The following is a 27,077-nucleotide window of genomic DNA, read 5'->3' as shown; positions in this document are numbered from 1 at the left end:
CGATGAGAGGCAGTCGAGAAGCGGAGTCTCCGATGTTTCTTCAGTTACAGTATGCCGGATACTAAAGGGGTCTGTTGGTTCACGGGGTCCCAGAGCCAGCAGCTGCCGGCTCCGTAGTCCCAGAACTGGTCAACAGCTCATGAATGGGATAGTCTATCGGGTGTGCGTTGGTTCACGGGGTTCCAGAGCCAGCCCTTGCGTTCCAGCAGTGGAACAAGTCCAAAGCTAGGTGCGGCTGCCGGCTCCTTAAGTCCCAGAACTGGTCAACGGCTCATAATTGGGAAACACAAAGCAATACTGTAACACAGTGAATCGTTGTCAGTTGTCGGATTTCTGAGGCCTTTATCTTCGCTGGGATACGCCCAGGCGGGGAGGCTGAGAACCGGTCTGCGGGGTGATCAGGCCCACAGAGTTTTCCAGTTGTCGTCTCTGCTGCTTCCTGCTTTTTTGCCTCTTTTATAAATGTTTGTTGGACTGCCTCTATGACACTAACTATAGTATACAGATAGGATAATTTTCTTTTACATAATTATTGCTAGGCAGATTTTCTACATAAGTTTCATTTCTGCAAAAATGACACTTTTAGATAAGAAATGAAATTTACAGAATGCGCATGTGTAGCTTAATGCCAGTGGAGAGAAGTACAAAGCGTTCATTTTGATTAACAGTCTACTTCAAGGTTACATAAATGTGAGAGTGCCGCGCGGCAGTTACACAAAAAAAAAAAGAGAAAATAATATAAAGTCTTTGCTAAAAACTATAAGACAGTTACACAACAGAGCACTCAGGTTTTAAGAGGATTGTCTTGCGGTCTTCTTTTTCCATCACGTCTGTGGAGGGAAGGTGCATTGTATCCTGCAAGTGGGGCTTGGGCTCAGCCTAGCTGAGTTGCTGTTGCATTTTTGGGGGGCCAGGGAGATGGCTGAGCAGTCCAGGCTTCCCTTGTGTGACAGGTGGCTTTCTCTGAGATTGCTGCTGAGAACCCAGGAGCCACTGCCTATGTTCATCTCATCTAAATGGGGTGTCTTGTTTTTGCTGGCATTTTTCCTCTTGCAAAGGACATGGGCACAGGAATCTTCAGTTGACTGACAGAGAAACCCCTATCACCTACAGCAGATGAGTCAGGACACGAGCTGCGACTTGGTGGAGTTTGGTCCTTCTGTATGCACCCCCTCCTTGCTCTGTGCATGTCCTGCCCCTCCATGCTGCTGCCTTTGCCTGTGGTGAGGCTCTGGAGAGGGGAGCCAAGCTGCCTTGCTGCTGCTGCTGCTGCTCCTGTTGCAGAAGCGTATTTGTGTACAGCCTGGGGATTTGCTTATACTTGGTGACAGGGATAAATCCTTGCTGATTTATCCCTGCTGAAACCTAGTCTCTTGAACTACCAGCTGGGATCTGCTCAGGTCAGCAACGCCTGTGACCTTCCATGTGGGAAAGAACGTGGTGACCGGTCACCAAAGCAAAACTGCAGGTCGCAGGCCTGAGTTTTGCAACCCGGCTGCAAATGCCCATCAGCATTTCCACCCGCCGGTCCGTGATGCCCGGCCTCTGACACAGCGAGTGCTTGAGGCAGTGGGGAGGGGGAGACAATGGCCTCCTGTGCAGTGGCAGGATGAATCCCATGACTGCATACCCCTGGCTGCATCCCTCCATATATCTCCATGGATGTATCCCTGGCTCTGTTCTCAAGCTGGTATCAACCAAATTTTTTCCCAGGCCCCTCATCCCCCAAACTTCTCTGAAGGAGTGGGATTGCATTGCTAAGCCAGTATGTGCCGCCCCCCCGCACCTCCCCAGGGGCTTCAACTGTTTCTTATAGGGCCGAGTAGAGCATCTGCAGCTTAGTCCTGGAAAGTTTTGTCCTTTCACCCAGAGAATGGACTTGAACTAGGGCAGGGTGTGACTGTGGCCTTGGCTTTGCACCTGTGCAAGGAGTTGTCAGGATCATCTCTGGCCCCTGTTATTACAGGCAGCTGCTTCTGCAGGGCCCCTGCTTCTGGGGTAAGGGAGGGATCTGGGTGTCCCCTTTCCACATGCTGGCCTGTAGCAGGCATAGGGCTCACGAGGGTCCCCTTTTTCCCATCTCACCCTGAGCAGGAAGGGACATGGCTCTAAGTCACCTTCTGGTTCCTGGCTGCTGTAGGGGACACGTAGCAACCAAGTGGCCCTTGAGGCATCTGTGGCAAAGTCATAGGTGAGCCCTCAATGAAGTGATGCTTTTAATTTGATGTGCTTGGTTGAATTTTCCACCTAAGGATCTTTGAACCCAGATCCAGGGTTTTGGGTTCAATGGCATTTTCCACCTCTGAATTTTTTAACCCAAATCAAGGACTGTAACCTATGAATAGGCGATACTGATGGACCCACAATTCCAGTTTCAAGATCCATACCCTGGATCTTTGAACCCAAAACTAGGACCGTGACCTATGAACAGACCCTCATAGGTTACAGTCCTAGATCTGGGTTCAAAGATCCAGGGAACAACTGGGAATGTGGACCCATCACTATTAGATCTACAGCTTAGTCCAGGAAAGTCCTGCAAGTCTAGTTCACGTACCCTGGTGTTGTTTTACACTGGACTGATATACCGATAGGAAGTGCATCCAGAGCAGGAACGAGCAAATGGGTAGCAAGCATGATGACGATGCCTCACTACTAGGTGGTAGCGAGGCGTTTGCCTTTAACTTGTAGCTATGCCAGAATGGATGGGGACAGCAGAAACCTAACCCAGTATAACTTACACCAATACAACTTTACCCCTGATTCTTGGTAATTCCCCACTGGATTGGCCAAACTTATATCAGTGTAGGTCTTTTCATCATCTGCCCGCTGCTACTTTTCCATCAGCAGCGTGCTGGGTACCCCATCCATCCCCTAGACATTGCTTCTCCCTTTATCACTGATACTTGCAGCTGCCGCTGTCCCTTCCCAGGCACCAGGATGAGGAGTTGTGTGAAGCTTGGCACACGAAAGGCATATTAAAGAAATATGTCCAGCCTTCAGGTCTGACTGCACTGAGATCAGCACATCTTATTGCACCGTGCAAGATCGACCCCCTGCCCTTGCGGCCTCCTCGGGCTAACTGTCCGTGTTATTGTGATCCCAGCTGTCAGAATAGCTCCCGTCTCCCTGGAAGCCGCTGAAAGGTATCTGGATGCTTCTTGGTGCGGGGGATATGCACAAGCGTTTAGATCGAGAGGCGGCTTTGGTGACCATCAAGCCCAAGATGTTCGCTCTGTTCGATGGGGAGATGGTACAGAAAGCGAAGCACCGGTTGCGAGGTTGTTTGGAGGCAGGTGTCTGGAGCTTTTCCAGCGAGGATGATCTCAGATCCTTCTGCAAAGGCTTTGAGATCTGTCGATGAAAGTGCTGTAATTACAAAATCAAGAGAGACGGATTGTTTCAGCATAAAAAAGAAATCTCTCCTCTCTCTCGGGAGAGAGAAAAAGGGCTGGGAGAAGCAGCGATTACAAAGACAGGATGGTGAGGGCCTGATTTCCAGGCTAGAAATGCAGATACATGTTTCACCTTCAAAAGGCAGACCGTGCCTCTCCGGTGGGTCTGAAGCAGGCGTCAGTCTGGGTGGCTGAGGAGTGGGTTTTGCTTGCTCCAGCTGGTAGGCAGCCAAAAAAGCAAGTGGCTGCCAGTTGTTTTGAAGTGGGAAAGAAAATCCCACGCTAGCGCCGGAGAGCTTTGGAAGAACTTTCATGAAACATGAACTTTCATTTCTACCCAGGGGAACTTTTAGCATCTTTTCTCCTATGCCTGATGAAGGGTGTTTGTGCCCAAAAGCTTGCAATTAAACATTTTTTTTTGCAAAAACCTACTTGGTCTAATAAAAGATATCGTCTCTACCACGAACACCGATTCCTTTTGGGAGAACACAGGTGCTCCAGAGCCAGCAGCGGCTGCCGTCACCTGCCACGCATGCCTTCCTCTTCCCTGTTCCCCGGCAGCCTGCGCTTCCCTGCAGCTGGGGCCTGGATCTGGGTAGGCACATGCGCTTCACAGCGAAAAGGCACAGGTGGGTCCTCATTTAGCTCATTTTGATTCATTGTTCTGCCGGTGGCACTTTATTTCAAACATCCTGACCCAATAAATAGCCATTCTTATGTTCTTGTCCTCCCCGCTGCAGAGAGCCAGGTAGAAAGCTGCAGCCATCGCTCAAAGGGAACAGGCTGTTTAGTGGTGACAGGAGAGGACCCAATGCACTGAAGATGAGAAGGGATGTTTTGAAGACCCCAAGCCATCAGGGTCAAGAAAAGTCTTTCCCATCCTGCTGCAGAGGAAGATTTGCAAGGAGCCTCCTGGCAGTGCAAGCGATGGGATTCCTCTCCCGCCCCTCTGAGTGACACCACTGGGCTTTGCCCCGCAGCCAAAAAACCTGAAGTCGTTCATTGACCTGCAAACACTCTCCTTGCTCCTTCCACGGTCGCCTTGTCAGGAGATCTCACCTTTTTCCTCTCCTCATCTCCGGTGACTGATTTATGCTCGCTGCAATGAAAGAAGCTCTACAGAAAAAAAGCCATGTGGTCGGCTGTGATTTACCAAGACATCTTTATCATGCCTGCAGAATTCCCTTTTCGCCCCCTCGCATTTAATTTAGTGACAGGAGTCAGTTTTATACCTCAAAAGCAAAAAGGAAAAAAAAAGTGGGGGGGACATCATCAAACCCATTTGCTCGTTCCTGCTCTGGATGCGCTTCCTATCCGTATATATAGACGGGAAGGGAGGGATTTTGTTATGTCCCCCACTTCTCCCAAAACAACCTCTTACCCTTGAGATTTTCTGTTGCTTTAAAAAAATCCCTGGTTTTGCAAGCCCAGCTTGTGTCGCAAATGAGGAAGACCTCAAAGCGTTGAGGAAAGATTGAAGGCCTTAATAAACTCATGCGCCACTTTAATGAAAAGCAAAGATTTCAAACGAAAACCTCCAGGTTAGGCCTGAGCAGCCCAGCAGATGGGGTTTCATTAAGCAAACCTCTGCGATACGAGGAAAGATGATGTGTTCAATTAGAAATAGGTGCTGCATACACCCGCTCTGGAAGCAAGTGCTGCTTTTAATAGCCAAAGACAGGGAGCTGCATGGATACGTTAAATAAGAAATGACGGCCAAGGTTTCGAATCAGTGCCTTCATTTTGAAGTGCCTGAGTCTTCTCCAATGTCGAGAGACCTCAGTAATCGACTCTTTAAATTCCCACTTAAGAAGTCACTTCATTTCTCAGCCGCAAGCTTGTGTGAGGCTCTGGCTTGCGACCTTTTGACATGCCTAGGCACACCCCTCGACTAAATTAAATCACAGTGAACATGTCGCCTTCCAGCTGCACAGCGATGCCAACGTTTGCAGAAGGGGGATGCCGAAACTTGGGCTCTTGCACTTGAAGTAAGCAACAAAATATGACCTGAGCTTCAGCAGTCATGATGATCCACCTGCCCCCACTTCAAATACCGGACTACGGCTTTAGGGCCCTTCCCATCAGCCTGGGAGCAGCATAGGTTCATGTTTTAGCAAATCTGCATAGTGCATGGGTTTCCCCCACCAAATCATATTAGTTTTTATACACGGCTTGTATTGGTTTTAAAAAAACTGCTCGTTCTGGGCACTGGAGGAGATGCAACTACCTCCCGTTTCCCACTTCTGCCAGGCAGTTCAGCGAGTCGAACGCAGCACCACGGGCCCAATTCATTAAGGGGCTTCTGTGTTTGGGGCCTGACTGCCCTCCCCACAGATGCTCTGAACAGCGGGCGGCCAGCTCAGCTGAGACCCAGGAACCTGGCCAGAGCACCCTCCAGCCCCATAGGGACTTGCCTGCAGAGAGGGGGACCCTGTCTAGTGGTCCCTGATCCCTCTGGCTCTGTGCATCCTCTACAACACCTGCTTGACATGAAATCCATACCAGGTTTTGGGAGCAAGGGTAAAAACCTTTCTCCAGGTAGGCTAGAGGCAGGCTCCCCGTTGCTCACCCTGGAGCTGGCTTATATACAGCAGGGAAAAGAAGGGCCCACCCCTAAATGCAATAGGAATATTGCCACTGATTTCTCAGACCCCGTGGACTTTGCATCCCTTTGACTCAGCTTCAGTGGAGGGCAGGGGGAAAACATGCCCCATGCCAACTTATTCAATAGCCTGACTCTCCTGGGAGGATGGAGATGCGAGTTTGAACCCCCTGGCACTGCGGAGAGCCTAGACCCCAGGTCTCGTGCTTCCTGGGCAGGTGCTGCAACCTCCAGTTTGAATGGGGATTCAGACCAGAGCTGCAGTGAACTCGGTGCTATCAGCGTGCGATGGGGTGTGCACATGAGGGGTGCAGGACAGTGCCCCCCATGCACACACGGGCACGGGGGCACTTACCTCCTGGATTGACTGTCACCTGTAGACACAGGGTGCTGGACTTCAAAGCCTAGGAGGCTCCAACCAGGCTGCGTCCCCCCACGTCAACGCGTTAAAACCCAAACTGAAAGTCTTTGGCTATCACTTTCCATTGAGGTCCTTGAGCCTTGGCGGGGCCCCGCTTGCCCGGAGAACTACTGGTGCTTATCACCCCAATTCAGCGGGTCTCCGGTGCACGGTCCTTAGCGTCTTGTGGGAAGTCGGGATCCTCTTCCGCATGGGATGCCGCAAGCAGCTGAAGGCTTGGCCACGGCTAGTCAACGCTCGTCATGTTTGGGAGCCAGCACCGATTACGTGTGTTGCCGGTCTTCTGGAGCGGTGCACCCCAGCAAGCAAAAACTGGGGCTGGCTTCCCAAAGAGCAAGGAAGGCAAGCAGTGGGTTTATCCCCAAAACCAAAGAGCCTGCTCCCATACCCACTCTTTCATGCAACAGGAAAACTGCCATTGATTTCGTAGCTGTGGCCCTCGAGGCCACCACGGCTCCCAGCCAAGGGGAACGGAGGAACAACTAGGAATAAATGACGCCGCATGCGGAGATCTTTGTTGTTTTTATTTATTTAACTAAAAAGACAATATAAATCCCTCCTTCCAGTCAGGGGGCATTTCTGCTCTTTCCAGTTTGGCCTTTTTCAAATGGCTATAGGAACCCATGCCAGGGTCATTCCAGCGTACATTAAAATGAAGGCGGCTACCCCACTGCTGTAAGGAGACATTAACTGAGGCTTTGTTTCTGGCTAACCCAGGTACATCTGCTCTGCCTTCGGCCTCAGGGGAGCTACGGGGATGGCTGCTCGGAGATCCTGCGTGATGCAGGGAGCAGCCACCGCTACCTACGGCCGGCAATTAAATAGTCACGGACACGCAGCTCGTACTGTGAACAGACACGCAGGAACGTCAGGGACGCATCATTAAATACGATCTGGGACTGGGTGAAAACCGCACTGCACGCAATCAGAGACAAAGTGCATGTTAGTCAAGAGGGGGACAACCAGCAGCTGGTCTATGTACAGCTATGTACATTCACGTGTAGGTCGCTGAACAAGGGTGCGGTTGTAGCCGACCGACTCAAACTGAGCCACTTTTGCTCCTAGAGAAAACTCACTCTGCTCTGAGACCGGGCCAGCGATGTAGCTGACTTGATATCCCTCACTCAGCCCAACGCCCATCTTGCATTTCAAGCTTTGATCTACTGCATAACACAGGACATAGCATGACTACCCCTAATGCTGAATTAGGCTTGTGTTGCTCCCATGCCCTGTTTACTTGCAGGAGGCTTTGTGTCAACAGCTTTTTTCCCCGCTGCATTGAAGACAAGCATGAAGATCTGCTTGTTTTGGTCCTTCCCGGTGCTGGTGTCAGGCTTCATCTGGCTTCTTTGCAATGGGTGGAAGAGAAGGAAATATCCAGACTTCATCTCCCCACCAAGAAAATACTTTGAAAACCACATGCCACTTGAAGCGCAGTGAAGGCAGCCAGTTCTGTACCTCTGACTGATTTTTTGGAGCCAGCAGCTGCAAATCATCCCTGCTACCGACAGCTTCAAAATCTGGGGAGGAACAAACCTCCTAAGGTCTTGAATCCCTTCCCATCAACCTGAACACTGCTTGTAACATGGGGGCTGAACAGATGACATAGTTATGCTAAAGAAACAAAAATGCAGTAGAAAGATGATGCAAACCCCTAAATTGGGGTAATGTTGCCCAATTCAATGTTAAATTACCCCTAAAAAAAATCGTAACAGTTTGCTGGTGAAGGTTACACCACTGTGCATGCTTCCTACCCAGATTATCTCAGGGAAGCCGCTTGCTCAAAGCAAACGGGCTATTACCGGCTTTCCACTACCAAGTGCCAGGACACAGTCGTGGCAGGCTAGTCTGAGCTGTGATGAGCTGCTTGTCTGTCTGATCCGCATCCCAGGGTCACTTACATCCGGGTATAAACCCAATGTAGACAACACCATGTGATGTGATTGTCTGTCTGTGCCCACTGCACGGACTGCAAGAAAAACAGAAAATTTTATTACACTGAAGAGTGTTAGGAACCGCTGATTATGAACAGGAGAAATAACCTGATTATTCCTGGTGATACCAGCCTTAAAAATAAAAAGTCACGACTGCAAAACTGAGTACTAAGCTGCAGCCTGTAGTGGTGTCCTGCTAGGCATGCAAGAGATGCAGCAGACAGCCGGCCTCCATACATCTGATGCGCTGCAGCTGCAAGCTACAGGGGCTTCTTCCAGGCAGCATGGAGTAAGTCTCTTTTTTTTTTTTTTTTTGAGGTCAATCCAGCCCATGTCCTCTGCAAAGACAGCTACGGGTACCACAGCAGTGCTGTATGGTTGTTTCCACATTTCTTCTCGTTAGATGCTGACCCATCTACTTCATGGTAGCAAAATCAATCTCGTGCTTGACTGCCTTGGCTGTTGGCTCAGTTGATGCCTCTTTGCCCTCATTCAGCACTCCCAGCGCTGTACCGGCTTTGCTACTCTGGTTTTCTTCCCTGTGTCTTGCAAAGGTCGCAAGGAGCTCTGCCACCCTCCCTCCAGAAGCTCATTTCCCCATGAGCTTGGAGCCAATTTAAAGGTGCACAGACCTCTTTGTTTCCTTGAATTTCTGGGAGAGGCACATGCTGCAAAGGACACCTTGGGCTTGAAGGAAGGAGGCCCTGGTATGAACCCTGGTGGTGTTCAACACTGGTGCATGGTGCACACCCGGCAGAATCAAGGATTTGAGTCTGCCTGCTGGACTTGACTTAAGTTATTAAGCAGGAAGGGACCCTGTCTTTCTGGACCTTGGTGACATGGGCACTGCCGATGGATACAATAAATGGAAAGAGCTGCAAGTTGTCTGAACAACATCTTCATCATGGGACTCGATGAGTTCCTGGCACCTGAAGTCCTTCGCTGTGGTCAATGCCATCAACGCCCATGGGTGGAAACACCTCTAACATCACTAGATGCCTCTGTTTCAAGTGTTGCACTGCTCTGACTAGGGAAACTACTTGGATTTTACCCATTTCTCTTGCTCTACGAGCCTGGGGCAGATGATGGGGTTGGACAGTTGTCATCACGGGTCTAGAGAACTGTTGAGAGGCCAGTTGGATGTTTCAGGCTTTTCGGATGGTAGCAAAACCCAGGCTGGCCATCTTGCATTTGTGGTTAGGTGACTGAGACTGCACCACAGCTGATCAGGAAATCAATGCAACAAAAGCAGGTTCCTGCTTGGTGGTTTACTGGTTGCTTTTCAGGGCACAGCCACACGTCACAAAATGTCCTGAAAAGCAAGAGTGAACCAAGCCTGGATCTAGCACATGCAATGTCTCCATCCACTAGGCTGCAAGAGGAGTATCGTCTAACTGGTGTCTTAAAGCTCCTTTCTCTTTCAGTGACCTCTGTTTCTTGGTCATCCCAACTGCATCTCACTGCAGGTCACTGGACGTGTGGGGTCTCAAGGGGCGATGCCTCCTTCACCAGCGTCAGCGAGCCAGGGAGATTCCCGAGGAGACTCGGTTTGGCCCAGGAGTGCCAGGTACAAGGAAGGTCTCTGCTGCTAGGTGAGTAGGGACAGCCAGCCCCAGGCAAGTGTGGGTACCAGCATCTATTGCAGGCTCATCGTTTCACTGACAATAACACTAATACGGTGGACGGAAGCAAAAGGGTTCATCAGAGCAGCTTATCCAAGGCTGGGGTCAGGGGATGACAGCACCGCAATGAGGGTATAAGTTGTCTCCTAATATAGGACCATGTCAGCCACTGTCTAACAGACACAGGGGACATTTACTGTATTAGAAAGGGAGCTATTAAAAAAAAGAAACAGTGGAGGGAAGAAATGGGAGGATTGACATCAAATTGTATCCCAGAAGACGAGTCATAGACTCCCTTCAATACTGAGGAGACAGAAGCACTTCCCACTGACGGCTTCACATCCCCCACAGCTTGGCATAGCCAGCAGCTCTTTTGCAGAATAAAAAAACAACCCCCCTTGCTCAGGGGATTCCCTGGATAAAATACTAAAAGGGTCCCCCCCTTATTCCTTCTTGGCCCCCTTCCTCCATCTGGCCAGCAGAGGCCCCAGGCTGGTCCACACTTCGGTGTACATCAGCGTCCCCATGAAGACGAAAGCGGTGCCTGCCCAGTGCCAGGGGGTGAAGGGGTTCCTGAAGTAGAGGATGGAGAAGATGAGGCTGATGAACTTGCGCAGTGTGACCACGAGGGTGACCGTGAGGGAGGTGCACTCTGTGGTGAGCCTGAAGACGCCCCGGATGCACACGTATCTGAGTGGGCAGAGTCAAGGAGATACGGGAGATGTCAACCTGAAAGGGGGATAATACAGCATCCTTGGGACGAACATTTAGGATGTACTGGGTCCAACCAAAGCGCCCAAGAAGCGTTACCTCAAGTGGAGCATCTCACTGCAGGCCACTGGGTTTGTGAGGTCCCAAGAGTCAGCTCCAAAAGCACCAACCCCTTGCAGCCCAGTACAATCCCAACTTAACAGTTCATCCCTGATCTCACAAAACCCTCGCTGCCTGCCCTGAAGCCAGGTGCAGAGCATGTCTGGTACATCCTTATGAACATCCCCAATATGCGGTGTAGCCAGGGGGTGGTCCAGAGATCGGGCCACGGATGCTCAGGATCGTGACCGGGTACCTGGAGAGCTCGCTGCCCATGTCCCACTCACTCTTAGACTTAGCTTCAAGGTAGTAGCAGCCTTCGGGGAGGGCAAGCCAGGCGACAGCCCGGGGCCCCAAAATTTTCCATAATTTTTTTGCAGGGTGAAGTTATTAAAAAGTGTGTTCGTTCTCCAATTTATGAATAAGTTTCATGGACAGGGCAAAGCAAAATTGAAATCGAAAATGTCCCACTTGCTTACAGGTCATCAAAACCAAGCCTCGAAGGGGCCCCAAGTGACTCTTTTTGCCCCTGGCCCCAACAACCCTAAGGCCACCACTGCTCGAGGCTGTAACTCAACCCACGCCCCAAACTAGGAAAGAAACTATTTTTTATTTTAAAGGGAAGCACAATATTCACCGTCCTTAATGCTTTTACAGCTGACCGTGGTGTCGACAGGAGCCGGTTGCCTCCACCCCTGAGCCCAGTGAGCAACCAAAACCTGATGTTCCTGTGCAACCAGGTAAAAGACCTATCCGCTGATGCCCTCCAGCAAGCAAACTGCGTAACAGATGAGAAGATATCCTTCCATCCTCCACCCCCAAAGCTAAGTTATTTGGGAAGTTTGCAGAGGCACTTGTTAGCTGGTTTAGCTATGGCAGCAATGCACGGCTGGGACAGGGACAGGATCAGCAGGAGCTTTACTGCAGCCAGAGCTATGCCAGCTCCCTCAGCTGAGGGACAGAAGCAGCCGGCAGAGCTGTGTCCACACAGGGGAGGTTGACCACAACGGCTTGCTCTTTACCCTTCCCACCCCAACACAGACCTGCTGGCAAAACATCACAGACCGAGCAAAACAGCCACCAGACGCCGGAGTTAGGACCTGCCGTCCGCACTCTCCAGCCACCAGGCAGCATCCCCTCGACTCGTTGCTCCCCTCCTGCAAGAGGGGCGAGAGTGCATGCGTCTGGTCATGGGGATATTTCCACCTGCCTCGGGCCCAGCAGGCTCCCACACGACAGACCGGTGTCCAGCGATGGGATGCAACGAAGGGAGATTTCTAAGAACTGGTGTTGCACAGAGAGGACTCTGGGCTGGATTGGGAGGATCAGTGCGCCGTGGCATGAATCCCATAAGGATTATTCTGCCCCCAAGGTGGCTGCAATTAGTGATCGGCGTGGAGGGTTGCTTTGCTCCTGTGTAGTAGGAGCCCCTATGCTTCATTATACTGCTGCTCCACCTTTTGGCCCCATGAGTCAAATGAGTGGTGCTGGGCCTGCCTGTAGCTGTCAATCCCTGCCCTATGTGTTGGGATTGGGCCCTGGGGGTCTGATGCTGCCCCCTCCTGCTAGGATTGGGTCCTGCACTTCCCCTGCCCATGCCCTGGGACTGGCTCCAAGGGGCGTGGCACTGCCCTCTCTCCCCCACGTGTGCCAGGATTGGGGCCTAACGCTGTCCCTGCCTAGCCCTGCATGCTGGCATCAGGCAGCAGATCCAGCACACCAGGCCACTGATCCAGAAGTTTTTGGTCCCACCACCAAATTTCTGGAGCCATGGGGAGCCCTGTAGGCCAGATCACTCAGTGCCTGGTGCTGGATCTAGGGAGCCCCATGGATCAGAGGCTGAGCACAGACTTTATACTCGATGCATAGAAGTTGCCATACCAAAACAGAGCCATCCCTGGACATAGAGAAACTCCCTGTTTCATCCCATGAAAAGCTCGCCAAAGCCCAGCTTATCGCAGCAGTCGCCAACCTGCAGCAGCACGCCCCCTCCTTGAGCCACAGGGATGAGTTCGTAGCAAACCTAAGCAACCCCACAGAGCCCAGCGCAGGCCCCCGGCTCCTCTATTACGTTTGCTCACTGCCTTCTGTAGCATCATCTGCTTCTCTGCAGCTCCGTGCACAAGTTTGATTGATTTGTATAGGATCTTGCTTTCCCCCAGTTTAGCTGCTTTGTGGGTAGCCTGCAGCGGCCTCTGAGCATCTGTGAGCACTGCCCTTCTCTTGCAGACGTCACGCCGTCTCCTCCAGCACCTACCTTACATAAAAGTGCCTCTGTGTAATCTCCTACAGGGACGTCTTGTCCGGAGGCTAATACAGAAAGCAAAGCTGACCCGGCACAACCTACCCTCCCTCCTAGGTATTCCCTGACAACCGTGTCTCCCCTTCCTCCTGTCTGCCTTTGCAGGTTTGAAGGATACTGGGTGATGACGTTCATGCTGAGGTAGAACCACATGATGGGCAAGGTCAGGCCGATCACCGGGACCTGGAACGGCTCTAAGGGGAAAGGAGCGGAGAGGCTCATTTCTGATCTCCGATCGGTTTCTTATGGCCCCGGAGACTCATATCTGGACCCTCTCACATTTCTCCCAGCAAAGGAGCGAAGGGAGAGTGAACTGGCTCACCCATAGAGGTAGGGCTCGAAGGACCACCGTGAAGAGTGTGTATTGTGAAGCACATCTGCTGAGGACAGCCAGACCTCCCCTCCAACATCAATGACCTTGAGCAAGGCTGGCAAACCACGCCTGTGGCAGAAGCCGCCAAAACCAAGAGCTATAAACCTGCCTGGGTCCACACCACTTTGAGGGAGGCCCAGTTTAGTTGCTAACCTCACGTGGCATCTGGACTCTGCGACATCGAGCTCTCACGGGGAGGTCTTCAGCATTGTCCTGTTTTCTCGAGCACCCCAGGTGTAAATGGGTCTTTTGCCATTCGGGATGGGGAGACTAAGGCAGCTGGGTGTGATACAGACACTTTGTGCCATGACAGGCTGCTGGCTACAGAAACTGGGCTGCTTTCACCATGCTTGTCCTGTAGGCCAATAGGCTGAGCTGGATCTTGGATTTTAAACACCCCGTTCAGCAAAGGCTTCAGCTTTCCTGACACTGGGGCATGTGGCTTACATGACATTAAAATTTGCTGCCTGTTTCATTTCTGCACGTGCGCAACCTTTCACTCCCGAGTCACCCCAGTGACGCACATGCCCAAGTGTGCCGTATGCAGTGTTAAGTGCACTTGCTCCACGGATGAGGTTTTATCCCTCAGTGGAGGAGCGGGGCGGGGGGTTTAAACCAATGGCCTAGGGCAGTGGTTTTCATCCTGCAGTCTGTGGACCTCTGGGGGTCCACAAGTTGTATCTAAGGGGTCCATAAAAGATGACTATGATCACTCAACAGTATGTGAATACCCACACTTACAATTCAAAGGGTTCTGCACCTCCATTTGAAATTTCCAAAGGGGTCTGCACCTCCACTCAAATATTTTTTAGGGGTCTGCAAATGCAAAACATTGAAAACCACTGCACTAAGGCCATTCAGAGCTCTAATGAACTCCTGCAAGTGGGACCAGGTTGCAAGAACCAGCTTGCACAAGCCTGACACTCACCAGACTGGCTGAAGAGAACGGCGTGGCGGGCGATGTCCGAAGCAAGGAGGAGGAAACCTGGAAGGGGCAGCGCGTGCTGAAGAAGAGAGAGACCCATTGCAGGGCTTTAAATGGCGACCTGGCAGAGACTCCATGAAAACAATGGGCAACAGTGACCCCCTGGCACCAGTGTGGACCCTTCTACCTTCCAGCCTCATCATCTGTGATCAGACTCCCTGCCTAGCCCAGGCCAGGGACTGCCCTGAATCCACTCTCATGTGATTTTTTTTTTCTGCTTGCTGCTTCTTGGAAGCTCCCTGTGCTTAAACCAAGCTTGTGCGGAGCGGATCCAGGCCTCTCCCATGCTTCAGGCCAAACATCCATTGCAGAGGTCTCTCAGTTTATAACGAGTTCATATACAAATTCGGTTATTGCAAAACTACTTCTGGATCTGAGGAAATCACCTGCAGAGCTGGTCTCCTACACAGCATGTTCTGCACAAGCAACAAGTTTCTGCATCCAAGATAGGAGCTTTTGGGGCTGAAGATTTCCAGGTAGATCAATGGTTTTGTTGCTGGGAAGTTTCACGCCCTCCCCTCCCCTCCGCCCCATTCTACGGTGAAATGCATCGACAAAGGTAGCTACTTACGTTGTAAAACAGGGCCTCCTTGGAGTGCTTGCCAAACTCTTTATAGAGGGTCTCTTGGAAGATGCCCATCCTGGCTGACATCAGGAGAGCAAAGGTCAGCGCGGCGACCCCTGGAAAACAAAAGCAGCCATGTAATCACGCGGGATTTTAAATCACTGCTCACGCAGAGCCTCAGGCGTTGGCAAGAGGCAGCGAGGAAAATCCACAGCACGATGAATGCTGCAGGCTCCAGGGTAAGACACTTAACAGGAGCTGCATGACTCTGGTTACTTGGCAAGACATTGCTCCTTGACTGATTTTGGAAACCTGACATCAGCCCTTGCAGGACAATGATGGCATGAGTGATCTCCATGCAGAGAGACTGATAATATTGGGTTCCTTTCATTATTGGTGAAACATCAGCCCTCAATCCTGGAAAAGCTGCCCACAAGTGCAGACTGCAAGTGTAATGATACTCTCACGTGCCAGATTTTCAAAAATGCCTGCATGGTGCAAAGTCCCCTGGCCACCTGGGTGTCAGCACCTGGATGCCCAAGGCAGGCACCACTTCTGGGGGCAGGGAATCAACACTGTCTGCAAACAGATGTGGGCAAATTCCTCCTTAGTCTAAACCTGCTGCGGTCACTGAAGCAACTACCATTTTGCCTGAAAATCATGGCACTGTTGTGTTTTTTGTGGTTTTTTAGTTCTGTTCACCATTGTGCTCTGCTTAAATACTGTCTGGGAACAGCATCATTTTGTGGGTCTTTCTTCCTTCCTAGTTTTGTAAGAGGGAACTGGTTTCCACAGGCTGGACAATTAGGCCCAAATTTCAATCATAAGTTCACCAGCAGGTGTCCATTCATAGCATCACAGAAAATTCAGGTGGGAAGGGACCTCAGGAGGTCACATCTAGTCCAACCCCTCCTCAAAGCAGGACCAGCCCCAAGTACATCACCACAACCAAGGCTTTGTCTAGCCAGGGCTTAAACATCTCCAAGTAAGGAGCTTCCACCACCTCTCTGGGTGACCTGTTCCAGTGCTTTTACTACCCTCCTTGTAAGAAAGTTCTTCCTAATATCTAACCTACACTTCCCTTTGCTGCAGCTTGAGCCCGCTGCTCCTTGCTCTGTTGTCTGGTCCCTCTAAGAACAGCCCAGCTCCATCCTCTGTGCAGCCCCCCTGCAGGGAGGTGAAGGCTGCTATTCAATCCCCCCTCGGTCTTCTCTTCTCCAGACTAAATCAGCCCAGTTCCCGCAGCCTCTCCTCACCAGTTGTGTGTCCCGGTGCCCAAACCATTTTTGCTGTCCTCTGCTGGACTCTCTCCAATTTTGTCTATTGAATTTGTCGATTCGGTGTGAAACAAAGCTCAGAATATTTATATTTAATGAATGCATCTTACAAAGTGCTCTGGGAAGAGATGTGGAAAAAGTAGGAACCTAGGTCCATCACCGAATCCGTCCTCCTCCCTGTGCCCTGTTTGGTCACCCGCTCGGTAAAGTTGATACTACAGCACAAAGCTGCTCAGGCAATGCAAGCAAAAATGTGAGTCTTCTCAAATTGGTACCCACAAAGGCAACTATGCAACTAATCCGTGGAGCTGAGCATCTCGCAGCTCTCTGCCACCGTGCAGTTTGTTTAGCGCGGCCACAGCCCTGGAGACCAAGCTTGCGGGAGCAATTGGTGCCAGTGTGACTGCCAAGACAATTAATATTGTGCTACTTACTGACCTAACAGCCACCACAGGAAGACTTGGAGCCCGTCCTCTTCCTTCGAGCTGGACTCAGAAGCCTGGGGAAGGGCAGGAGGGAGAAAAGAGATGTAACTATAACAAACAGAAGCAGCGTGGTAAAGTCCACATCACTGTGTTGATCAGGGCTCATGAGACCTTTGCTGTCTCTGTGGCTCTGGACACAGGGAAAATTTATATCGGTATAACTGGGTCTTTCTCCGAGTGTGAAAGGAGTGGGCATATGTAGTAAAACCCCATAATAGTGTTACTCCAATCTGGTGCTAATACACCCTAGGGAAAACTAGGGGTAAATCCATGGCAGGATGAGTTAAACCAGTGTAGGTATCATGCATCTGCAGCTTAACTCAGGCAATCCAGCTTCACTCCAGACAAACAGGTAACCTGAAGAACGACAGCTCTGGGAACACCGATACAAGAGTTAAGGAGCGTTTCCTCCTCCCATTAATAGACAGCCAAAGGAACGGTCTGATTACAGTACACACAGCTGCTCCCGCTGTTCACAGGAGCTCGCAGGGGCAGCCTCGCACACCTCGCAAAGCATTTCTTACCACTTGTTTTGCTGACATCAGCGTGCAGATAAAGATCCCCACCGACACCAGGGCTATGGATGCATATTTCAACATGCTGTACCTGCGCAAGAAGAGAACAGAGAGAGACTTCAATGTCACAGCCGGGCTTTTCCAACCCAGGATTTTTCACTGAGGATGCTTTGAGCCCTGTCTTGCTGGTTTAAACGTGAAGTTGCCGACTGGAAACTCTGCTGCATGGAGGGAGGGGATTAATAAAGGAAAACTCAGCCCGCGAGCACTAGCTCTTTTAGGTCTAATCCTCTCTGTGCCCAGGGACACGTGTTCTCCGGTGCAGGGCCAAAGGGTGCGTTGGAAGATAGGAGCGCTCAAAATCAAGTCGTTCTGACTTCCTTCTTGCCTAGGCTCTGCTCGGGCAGTTTAACTTCCCCTGATGCGCCCGACAGCTGGAAGGGTCAAGAGAAAAAGCGCTCCCCTTATGAACGTAAGCAGCCATACTGGGTTAGACCTATGGTCCATCCAGCCCAGTATGCCATCTCCCCATCCAGCCCAGTATACCATCTCCAACACTGGTGGGAGTGGCTGCTTTAGAGCAAAGGGGGCAACCTTTTTGGCCGATTAGCCCTGCCCCCTCCACTCTGATCCCTTTCCCTGACTTGAGCTACTGCTCTGCTTTCTGCTCCCTGTCTGATCTCACTCAGCTCCCTCCCCTGCCCCATCTTCGGGAGCTGTCTGCCTCCTCCCGAATCTGCTGTGTACCACTCAGAGGGGCTGCCGGTGCCACCTGTGGCACTGGTGTTGCAGGCTGCCCACCCCTGCTTTAGAGGGAGAGCGCTGAACTAGGTATACTTGGAGACGCGGTTCCCAACTTTTCTAGGCTCAAGGCACCCTTCAGAAAATGCCAACTTAATGTTCACTCGAGTTCTGATTACAGAAAAATACCAGAGCAATTCTTTGGGTACAAAGAACTCAGAAACACCACAATAGGCCAGAATTGAACTATGAATTCCTATTTGAAATCCCTGGGGTTTATCTTGTGAATTGTGTCTGCACACCTAACAGTGCTAACATTGTGCAGCGCCCTTCAGTGCCCTTAAAAGGAGCTCAGGGCATTCTGGTTGAAGATCACTGATCTAGTGGGCTCTGTCCTCAATTTATTACCCTTTATGTCATCCATCTTGTTGGTTTGGCAATGCTGCAACATCTCTGACAGTTCTGCTTAATAACTATTAATGGATCTATCTTCCATGAATTTATCCAGCTCTGTGTCGTTCAGCCTGAAGAAAACTAAGGGGGGACGTGGTGGCAGCCTGCAAGTATATCAGGGGCGTACATCAGGGTTTGGGGGAGCGTCTATTCATCAAGGCCCCCCAGGGGAGGGCAAGAAATAATGGGCACAAGCTGATTGAAGATCGCTTCAGGGTAGATGAAAGGAAAAGCTGCTTTACAAGCCGAGGGTCTGGAACAGGCTCCCCGAAGATGTGGTACAATCACCCACCCTGGCGATCTTCAAAAAACGTCCTCACGCCCATCTTGCTGGGGTCATTTGATCACAGGGGTCTTTCCTGCCCAAGTGCAGGGGGGTTGGACACAATGATCTGCAAGGGTCCCTTCCAGCCCCTAACAACTATGAAATTATGAAACAACTATACTTCCTGTCTCTCTCACCTCCTGTGGCAATGAGTTCCACAGGTGAACTTTGTGCTGTGTAAAAAAAAAAAAGTACTTTCTCGTGTTAGTTTTAAGCCTGCTCATTTTAAAACCATACGCGTATTATCTAACCTGGCCTGGCTTCCACCCAAGACTTCTGGTACTAAGAAGCACAAGTCTCTGGAGCTCAAGATGTGACTTGCTTATCTGACAGCTGCAATAAAAAACGATCCTTTTACATGGACCAGGCTGCAGGAGCAGGACAAAGGTCAGCTCACTCCTATTGCAGCACAAATAATAGTTTTATTATAGACACTGGAGCTGACTTCCCCCACACCACTCCCCGTGCAGCCCAGATGTGCGCAGAACTCGGGGCATGGCGCTTCTTGCGACTTCTGGGTGAGAAAGTACAGTTTCTCCTCCGAGAGTTGCTTTGCTTCTGCAGCGCAACCACCCCCGGGGGCAGCAGTCCATCAGTAAGGCCATTAAGCAGCTTCGCCTTATGTCGGTCACAGTGATCTAGGCCTTATGTGGTTATCTGCACTCTTTGGGCAGAAGGGCCTACCAACATGTACAACTGAAACAACCTTTAAACACTGACTAGCTAGCCCAGGTTTGCCTCGAATTAATGGAAGATCTGTGGCTGAGACCTAGAATAGGCATCCCTAACTCCCTTTGCGACAGATGCCTTTCTCCAACTTCAGTGCTTGTTTTCCACTGGTAAAGTGAAGACAAGACGTAGATAGCTGGGTGGTGGGGATTACATGGACCCCTTGGGACGTGCTTTGCAGATGAAAAGTGATGCCCAAAACGTGCCCAATGCTGCCATGGCAGCAGAGGCAGCTCAAGCCAGTGGAACTGGTTTTCCTGCTGACTCCAAACTGGCACGGACGATTTACCTTTTTTTCAAGATGATGATGCCTAGCGCCATGCTCGCTATGAGGGAGCCCTGCGGAGGATGGGGAGAAAGAGAAGCAAAACAAGGTCAGTGTGGCAGGCACCCAGCCGGGAAACCAAAACACCAAGCAGCGCTGTGTGCACCGGAGAGTTCGACCCTCACTGAAAGAGCAGCCTGGACAGCAGAAGGAGACTGAAATGAGTGGGATTGTCTTCAGACCAAAAAGCACAGAAAATAAAAGGGATGGGGCTTGGGACGTAGCAGAGAGTCTTGGGCTCCAGCAGCTACCGGGGCAGTGCAACCATACAGCAAGCTCAAGTGGGTTTGTGGAGTCAGCCTGGCTGGAGCACGAAGGACTACATCTTTTGGGGAAGGGGTGCATGGCAGATGTATATCATGCAGCTCCTCTGTGCCTTGATCCCCTCCCCACCTTCACTTTTATACACAATGCCTCCGAATGAGAAACCTGTGGTCACAACATCCCTGAGACTGTAGGTTCAGCCTCTGTAAGAGGTGGGGAACCTGAGGCACAGACATGAATGGAGCAGCCCAAGCTCTGGAAAGGAAGTATACTGCAGAGCTGAACACAGTGACACAGCTTTCCTTCCTCTGCTAACGACCCTGTTATCCTTGTAACGTCACGCAGCATTTACACGGGGCTTTATGTGCAAGCAAAGGACAGGGATGGGCCATCTGAACCACGAAGCCCAGACCCCTACATTTCCAGGCAACCATTTGTCCAAGAGCATCTATTCTGGTCCCTTCAATCTGCCCCGGCCACAAACCCAAGAAACAAATCGAGGATGTGTCGCAGGAAGAGACAAAGGTGTCACTGATGCACTGATGGCAATGGCAATAGGACTGCAAGGGAGCCTGAAGATGCATTTTCTGCTCCCTGGGGACAGCGTTTGCAGAGACGCCGGCACGCAGGGTGCCTGGGAGAAGGTGCTTACCGATCGGAAGATCATGTGCAGTGGCATGGCTATGTTCAAGTTCAGGGCATAGTTGTTCACCACGCTGACTGTGAAGAACATGGCCACCATGATCAGGTAGTACCTGGAACGGAAACGGGAGCAGTTGCATGAGGACAAAAACATTATTCCAAGACGCACTTCCATGCAGCGCCCCGGGGACCTGAAGTTTTCTGCTCCACTGTTGAAAAGGAGCGGCTTGGGACCATCCCCAGCTCCTCTCTCACTTCTACTATGCAGGCGAACCCCTCCAACACCCCTGGACGGAGCTGCTCCAGACCTGGGAGGGGGATTCAGATGCTGGGCTCTGCGATCAGACTGCCAGCAGGAAGGCTGATTGAGATTTGGCTGCTAAACAGCGACCTTTTGGGAATCCCTGGACCCAGGTCATCCCATGCAAACCACCGAGACGAAGGCATCAGTGATGCAAAATGTCACTAAGTTTTCTAGGCCTTGCTGCTACCTCTGTAAGGCTGCCCCTTCCCAAGGGATGAATTTAGCAAGATTTCTTTCCCCAGAGCTGCCCGGAGGCCCCTATCGGATACTAAACCCCAGAGAAATCCAGTCCCCTAGCAGTGACAGGCTCGCTTACTGTCTAGCTACCGATGCACTCCCTGGGAAAGAAGAGTCGGAAGGCAATTTCCTATTAATAGCTGTAGATAAACAAGGAGTTCATATTTGACTAGGCACGACAGGCTCTGAGCATGGCTTTGTTAATGCTGGCAAACGAATGGGTTTTAGACAGGATAAATGGATAAGGTGTTTTATTAACTGCATCTGGCATAATAGCTACCTAGCCAATTTAAACCAGTGAATGCACGGTACCTTATCGGTATGGTGGGCCGCTTCCTTCCAAAGTTTGCTTCGAAAATAAATCCTTCCACGGCTATAAATAAAAACTGAGCAAACGTCACTATGTTCCCGCATCCTGGATGCTTCCTGCAATGGTGGAGAAGGGAGGCAAGGAGAAATATAAAGACATGAACTGTATTGCAGATGGATACACTGTGGAAGAGGCCAAAAGCTTATGGTTATATAGCGCGCATCAAGTTTTTCCTTTGGGTAAGTGCTACCCAAGCTTAGTTGTCCAGAGTCTTATATTGCACTGGAAACAAATAGGCAAAATGGGACCCGGAGATCACTTCACCCGTTATCTAGAGAGCAACTTGGCAAGTGTCTAACGGCATGGAGCGCAATCCTTCCATGGGTTAGGACAGGTAGCGAAGGAGGATCTGTGAGGATGCTCCAGAAACTCATGGCAAATTTTGAAATAAAACCATTTTGTGGGCAATAATCATTGACTCGACTGCACCACTTCTCTGTGGGTGCATGCAACAGAGCCACCATCCAAGTTCCCTGCGGCTGCACCGTTTCTCACTTTGTCACCGATATAAAACATGCACGTTTTGCTGTTAGCTTCGGAAACACCCTCGTAATTCTCTGCGGCAGCGGTTCTCAACCGAGGCACCCCGAGAGAGAGATTTCACATGTCATCAGAAAATCCTCTCTCATTACAGGAGCATCTTGTAGCCCCGGTTCGCACCACGATCCCACGCCGCGGGGTCTGTACACACACAACTACGCAGCGCTGGGAGCAGAACCGATCCACATGCATGCGAATCGCATTACTCGTTTCTCCGTCGGCGAGAAGTTGCCGTGAATAGCAAGGTTATTGCTGGTCACCGTTTTCATTTCTCAAAGAACTGCACTATTTTATTTCCCTCCATGGGAGACGGGCTCTTCCCGATCATCTGAAGCGCTGCTCATAGGCGTGGAGACAAAGACAAGTCATCGTGAGGGTCAGCCGCTCTGCGGCAACTGCCTGCGCCTGGGATTTTACCCCCCGGTAGATGAAAGCTAGCCCACGAAGGCGACTGTGATCTGGCTTTCATCTGCTGCCAAGTGAGAGCGCGTACACGAGCGGTTACCACGAAGCAGCTGACGCCCTTTAAATCCCGGATCCGCTGCGCCGCGCGGCACCCCCGTTCGTGTGCCCGGGTTGGCCGTTTTGCTGCAAGTGGCGCTGCCACGCAGCGAACTTCTCATTCTGCGACACTGTTTGCAGAGCTGCTCGGCCCTTTCTACATCTGCTTGAGGCCCTGCAAGGCTTGAGTCAGACCAACTCATCCCATGCCCGAGTAAGAGGGCAGGGCCCAGGCCCAGCCTTTGTCTGGGGCCCCCACGAAACGAAAGCCACCCCTTTGCAAGCGCCCGCCAAGGCGCGGGGAGCAGCCCTGCACACTTCGCTGCGGGAAGTGGGTCTGAGGGGGCCCTTGCTACACCTGACGGGGAGGAAGAGGACTGTGATGGAGAGCCTGGCTACCGGGGTCCTTGTTCTGCCCCTGGAAACTCAGCTACCTCCCCAAAACCCACACGGCCACCGAAAGAGGAGAGGTTTGGGTCTTCCACAACGGTCAGTTGTCTCACCTCTCAGATCCGGACCACACTGTACGGAGCCTGTAGCAGCCCTGTAGCCAGTGCCAAGCCTGGCAGGAATGGAAATGCATTGCAGGCAACCTGCAATTCACCTCCAGAGCAAACAGTAAGTCACCAGGCTGTGACGGGAACCTGATGTTAATCAAATACTGATTATTAATGCCAAGTGCATTAGTAATGCAATCCCCAGGGCCGGCTGTCCCAGGTTGTCCTTCCAAGGAGCTTGGATCGTGCAGCTAATATGCGGCTTTGCCAGGGAACTAGTTACTAGCTGGGAGCTCAGATCAGACCATTACGGCCTGGGAAAGTGCCTGCATGCTGTACTTCCCTGCTACTTATAGCGGTGAGGACAAACAAATTCGAGTCCACACTTCCCTTTTTCTGCTCTCTGATGTAATGAAAGAACCACTGCAAAGGGCTCTCGGTTGCGCACGAGGCCTCCTCGGGAGAGGCTCAAGTTGTGCTCTTTCAGAGCACCCAGCACCCGGTTTTCATCAATTTGCCGTCCAGCCGAGCATGTCATTTGCACGCCTCATTCACAAGCAGACACATCCGTTATCAACTCGCCCTCTGCAAAGATCCAGAATTTGGGAATCCTTGGATAAGCGAGCAAACGATGAGCAAGTCTACACGGCTGTCCGGAAGGATTTCCACGAGCTGTCACTGTCTGGCCTCTCAGCTCCATTATCACTCGCCTCTGTATTGCAGTCGTCACGCTATGCCGATCTGCTCGGCCTCCGTTTAGAAAGAAACAAGCGCAGTGTTCCCGGCTCTCGCAACTTGGGAGCTGTTCTTAAAGTCCATGCTTCAGGAAGGTGAAAAACTTAGCTCTTTCTTTTATATATTTTTTATAATTAGCGCTGTTTTTTTTGCAAAGCTCTTGTTGGTCTAATAAAAGATATCATCTGTACCACGAGCCCTGATTGCCTTTTCCTCTAGATCAATACGGCTACAACCCAGATACCTAATTAGCGTTGTTGCATTCATGATTCTTAAAGTCTTTATATATATATATATATATACACACATACATACACACACACTTATACACATATATATATACACACACACACACACATTAATATACTTATTCTTATTATACGACCTGTATCTCTATAGATATCTATCTATAGATATGTCTATCTATCTATATATATTGATATATCTATAGAGATAGCTATATATATCAATATATCTATAGAGATATCTCTCTCTCTCTAGATAGCTAGAGAGATATATCTATAGAGCAATAGATATCTATAGCGATAGATATCTCTATCTCTCTATATATACCAATATATCTATAGCGATAGATATATCGATATATATATCTATAGAGAGAGATATCTCTATAGAGATATCTCTCTCTATAGATATATTGATATATCTATAGATAGGTATCTCTTTCTCTCTAGATACATATATCGATATATCTATAGAGAGAGCTCGCTCTCTCTCTCTCTATATATATAGATATATCTATAGGGAGATAGGCCCCACCCAACCCACAACCATGGGCTCAATCTAAAGAGAGGGGCACCCAACGCCCTTGCCGATCCAGGCCTCCATCCCTTTTGCATGTTTTGCAGAAACCTGCTGCATGCAGCGATGAACATTTAAAATCCAGAGAGGACGCCTTTCCTGCCCGCTCCCAGGTAAGGTTTAAGACACAGAAGCCTTGTTTGCTAACTGGATTCCTCTGCCTTTCTCTCCCGCGCTGTGATGTCGTGCCACCAAAAGCAACCTTTGTTGTTTTTCTAAATTCATTCCCTAAGGCCCTCGCCCTGTAACTGGAGCTCTGCAGAGGACACAGAGCCTCATTGATTTGGAGGCCTTAATCCCTGATCTGGGGCAGAGAGATGGAAAGCAGGTATGTTAAATATGCGTCTCATGACACTGGCGGCACGGGCAATGTCGACGAGGTGGAGAAAGCGCAGTGCCCGTCTAGCACCAGCTAATCAGGGGTGGGTAAAGCAAAGAAACAGTCCTAGCTTAACCACCGTGCCGTTACAAGGAGAGGGAGCCGTGTTTGGTCCAGGAGCAGATGATGCCGAAAGGCTCATACAGTAGTGGGGTTTTACCCGCGACTTTGCTAAGCTCTCTGCGTCTCTAAACTATGTGGCTGCACCTAAAAGCAATCCACGGTCAATCCTTAGCTTGCGTTTTGAGATGGCTGGCTTTCTGGCACTGGCTTTTTTGAGATCCTCCACATCCCAAAGGGTTTTCACCGTCTCAGCTAGGCAGGGCGCCTTGGCAGAAACGCTTTGCACTATGCAACTGTGAAATAGCCCCGTAGATTGATATCTGTGTTTTCCTCGTGGCACACTCAATCTGGGAGGTGCGTGGACTCGCACAGAAGGCACCGGCGTGTTGCCAGCGCTCACAGCTTCATTGCTAGGTTAATATTTGAGGCTGCCTGTTAAAGCTGCAGGCTCTTGAGTCACGTAAAGGCATGAAACAGCCTGGCTTTTGGGCGTGTTTGAATTCAGAAAGGAAGCTGTACGTGTTAGGGATGGCGGGGCAAACTTGAACAAACTCTCAGGGCGTCGCTAGTCAGGGAGCGAGGAGGCCAAATAAAGGCCCCATGTGCAGTATTTTGCATGACATTAAGCCAGTGGTGATTTTAGAGGGCCTGAACTTTTGGGCTTTTAAATATTTGGGGGTTGGCCGTCCTGGAATTACAGCCTGCCATGTGTCCCGATGGACCGATACACGTATGGAGCGGCATGCTGGGAGGAACGGGGCTTGGACACCGACTCCCTGCGCAGCCTTGGGCATGACACTTGGCCAGCCTGATTTTCTAGAGCAGGCACGGCCAGCCTGGAGCCCACCGGCGACAAGCAGCAGAGGCAACGCCTCTGGATCACAGCAGATCGGGGAGCACAGGGCAGGGAGCAGAAAGCAGAGCAGCAGCGGGAGCGGGTTGAGGAACCGAGCCATCAACCTCCCAGAGCTTCGCTTTTCCTCCTGTTGCAAATGTCGCCTCCTGCACCCACGCAGCCCTGCGGCCTCAGGGCCCCCCTCCCTCTTCCCGGCAAAACCTCAGGGGGCCGCGCAAAGCTCACTGCAACATCCCCGTCTTCGCTGCAGGACCGGGGCGGGCACGTGTCCCATCCCGGAGGGGGCTGCCCGTTCCCTGCCGGGGGTGAAGGAAGCCGGGCAGCGCCGTGGGGCAGGCGCAGCTCTTCCCGCTGCAGCCTGGGCGGGCCGCGGGCCCCCAGCAGCTGCAAGGCCAGGGCTATGGTGTGGGCTGGGGCAGAGCCCAGGGGCATCCCCAGAGGACTCGGGGCGGGGGCCACAGCCCAGCAGGGGCTCAGCCTCGTGCTCCCCAGCCCTGCCTCCCTCATCACAGCCTCTACCCCTCCCCTAGCCCTAGTTCCTGCCCCATTGCAACCCTAGTCCCTGCCCCACTGCAGCCCCTGCCCCACTGCAACCGCAGTCCCTGCCCATTGCAACCCATCCCTGCCCCATTGCAACCCCTGCCCTACTGCAACCGCAGCCCCTGCCCCACTGCAACCCCTGCCCTACTGTAAGCGGCCCCTGCCCCCCGCAGCGCGCACCTGACCAGCAGCTCCAGGAACACCACGTTGCTGCAGCAGCCGCCGAAAACCAGCGCCACCGCCGCGGCAGGGTGCATGGCAGCGGAGGCCCGCCCGCCCGAGCCGGCCGGCAGCGCCCGCCCGCACCGCTTCCTGCCGGGCCGCGCCGCCTCCCGCCCGGGCCTCCGGCAGGCCCGCCCGCCGCGGACTCCAACTCCCAGCCGCCCCCGCGCCGCCGCCCCCTGTGCCGCCACGTGGCTCGCTCGCGGGGGGCGACGGGAGTCGTAGTCCCCCGGGCTGCCCGGGTGTTGT

The 27,077-nt window shown here is 51.5% G+C and overlaps 1 protein-coding gene across 3 annotated transcripts; it reads right to left on the bottom strand.

Moving 5' to 3' along the window:
- Positions 1–282: 282 nt before the first annotated feature.
- On the bottom strand, positions 283–26,980 carry SLC35B4 (solute carrier family 35 member B4). Of its 3 annotated transcripts, XM_090041536.1 has the most exons (10): positions 26,787–26,968; positions 21,616–21,729; positions 20,773–20,875; positions 19,821–19,870; positions 17,293–17,374; positions 16,722–16,782; positions 15,013–15,122; positions 14,385–14,460; positions 13,202–13,277; positions 6,921–10,661 (listed from the first exon to the last, which is right to left on the bottom strand). In XM_090041536.1, exons 1-10 carry the CDS (start codon positions 26,861–26,863, stop codon positions 10,415–10,417), a joined length of 996 nt encoding a protein of 331 aa, XP_089897662.1. In that variant the 5' UTR covers positions 26,864–26,968; the 3' UTR covers positions 6,921–10,414. The 3 variants fall into 3 exon arrangements, with proteins under 3 accessions (XP_089897663.1, XP_089897662.1, XP_089897664.1); XM_090041537.1 differs by lacking the exons at positions 6,921–10,661; positions 13,202–13,277 and adding an exon at positions 283–3,366 and having other exon boundaries at positions 26,787–26,980; XM_090041538.1 differs by lacking the exon at positions 13,202–13,277 and having other exon boundaries at positions 26,787–26,974.
- Positions 26,981–27,077: the final 97 nt, after the last annotated feature.

This window comes from Crocodylus siamensis, chromosome 4 (assembly GCF_052110815.1).
Source record: "Crocodylus siamensis isolate JL-2025a chromosome 4, ASM5211081v1, whole genome shotgun sequence".
In the NCBI taxonomy this organism is placed as follows: Eukaryota; Metazoa; Chordata; order Crocodylia; family Crocodylidae; genus Crocodylus; species Crocodylus siamensis.
This window is presented reverse-complemented; position numbering and strand designations above follow the sequence as displayed.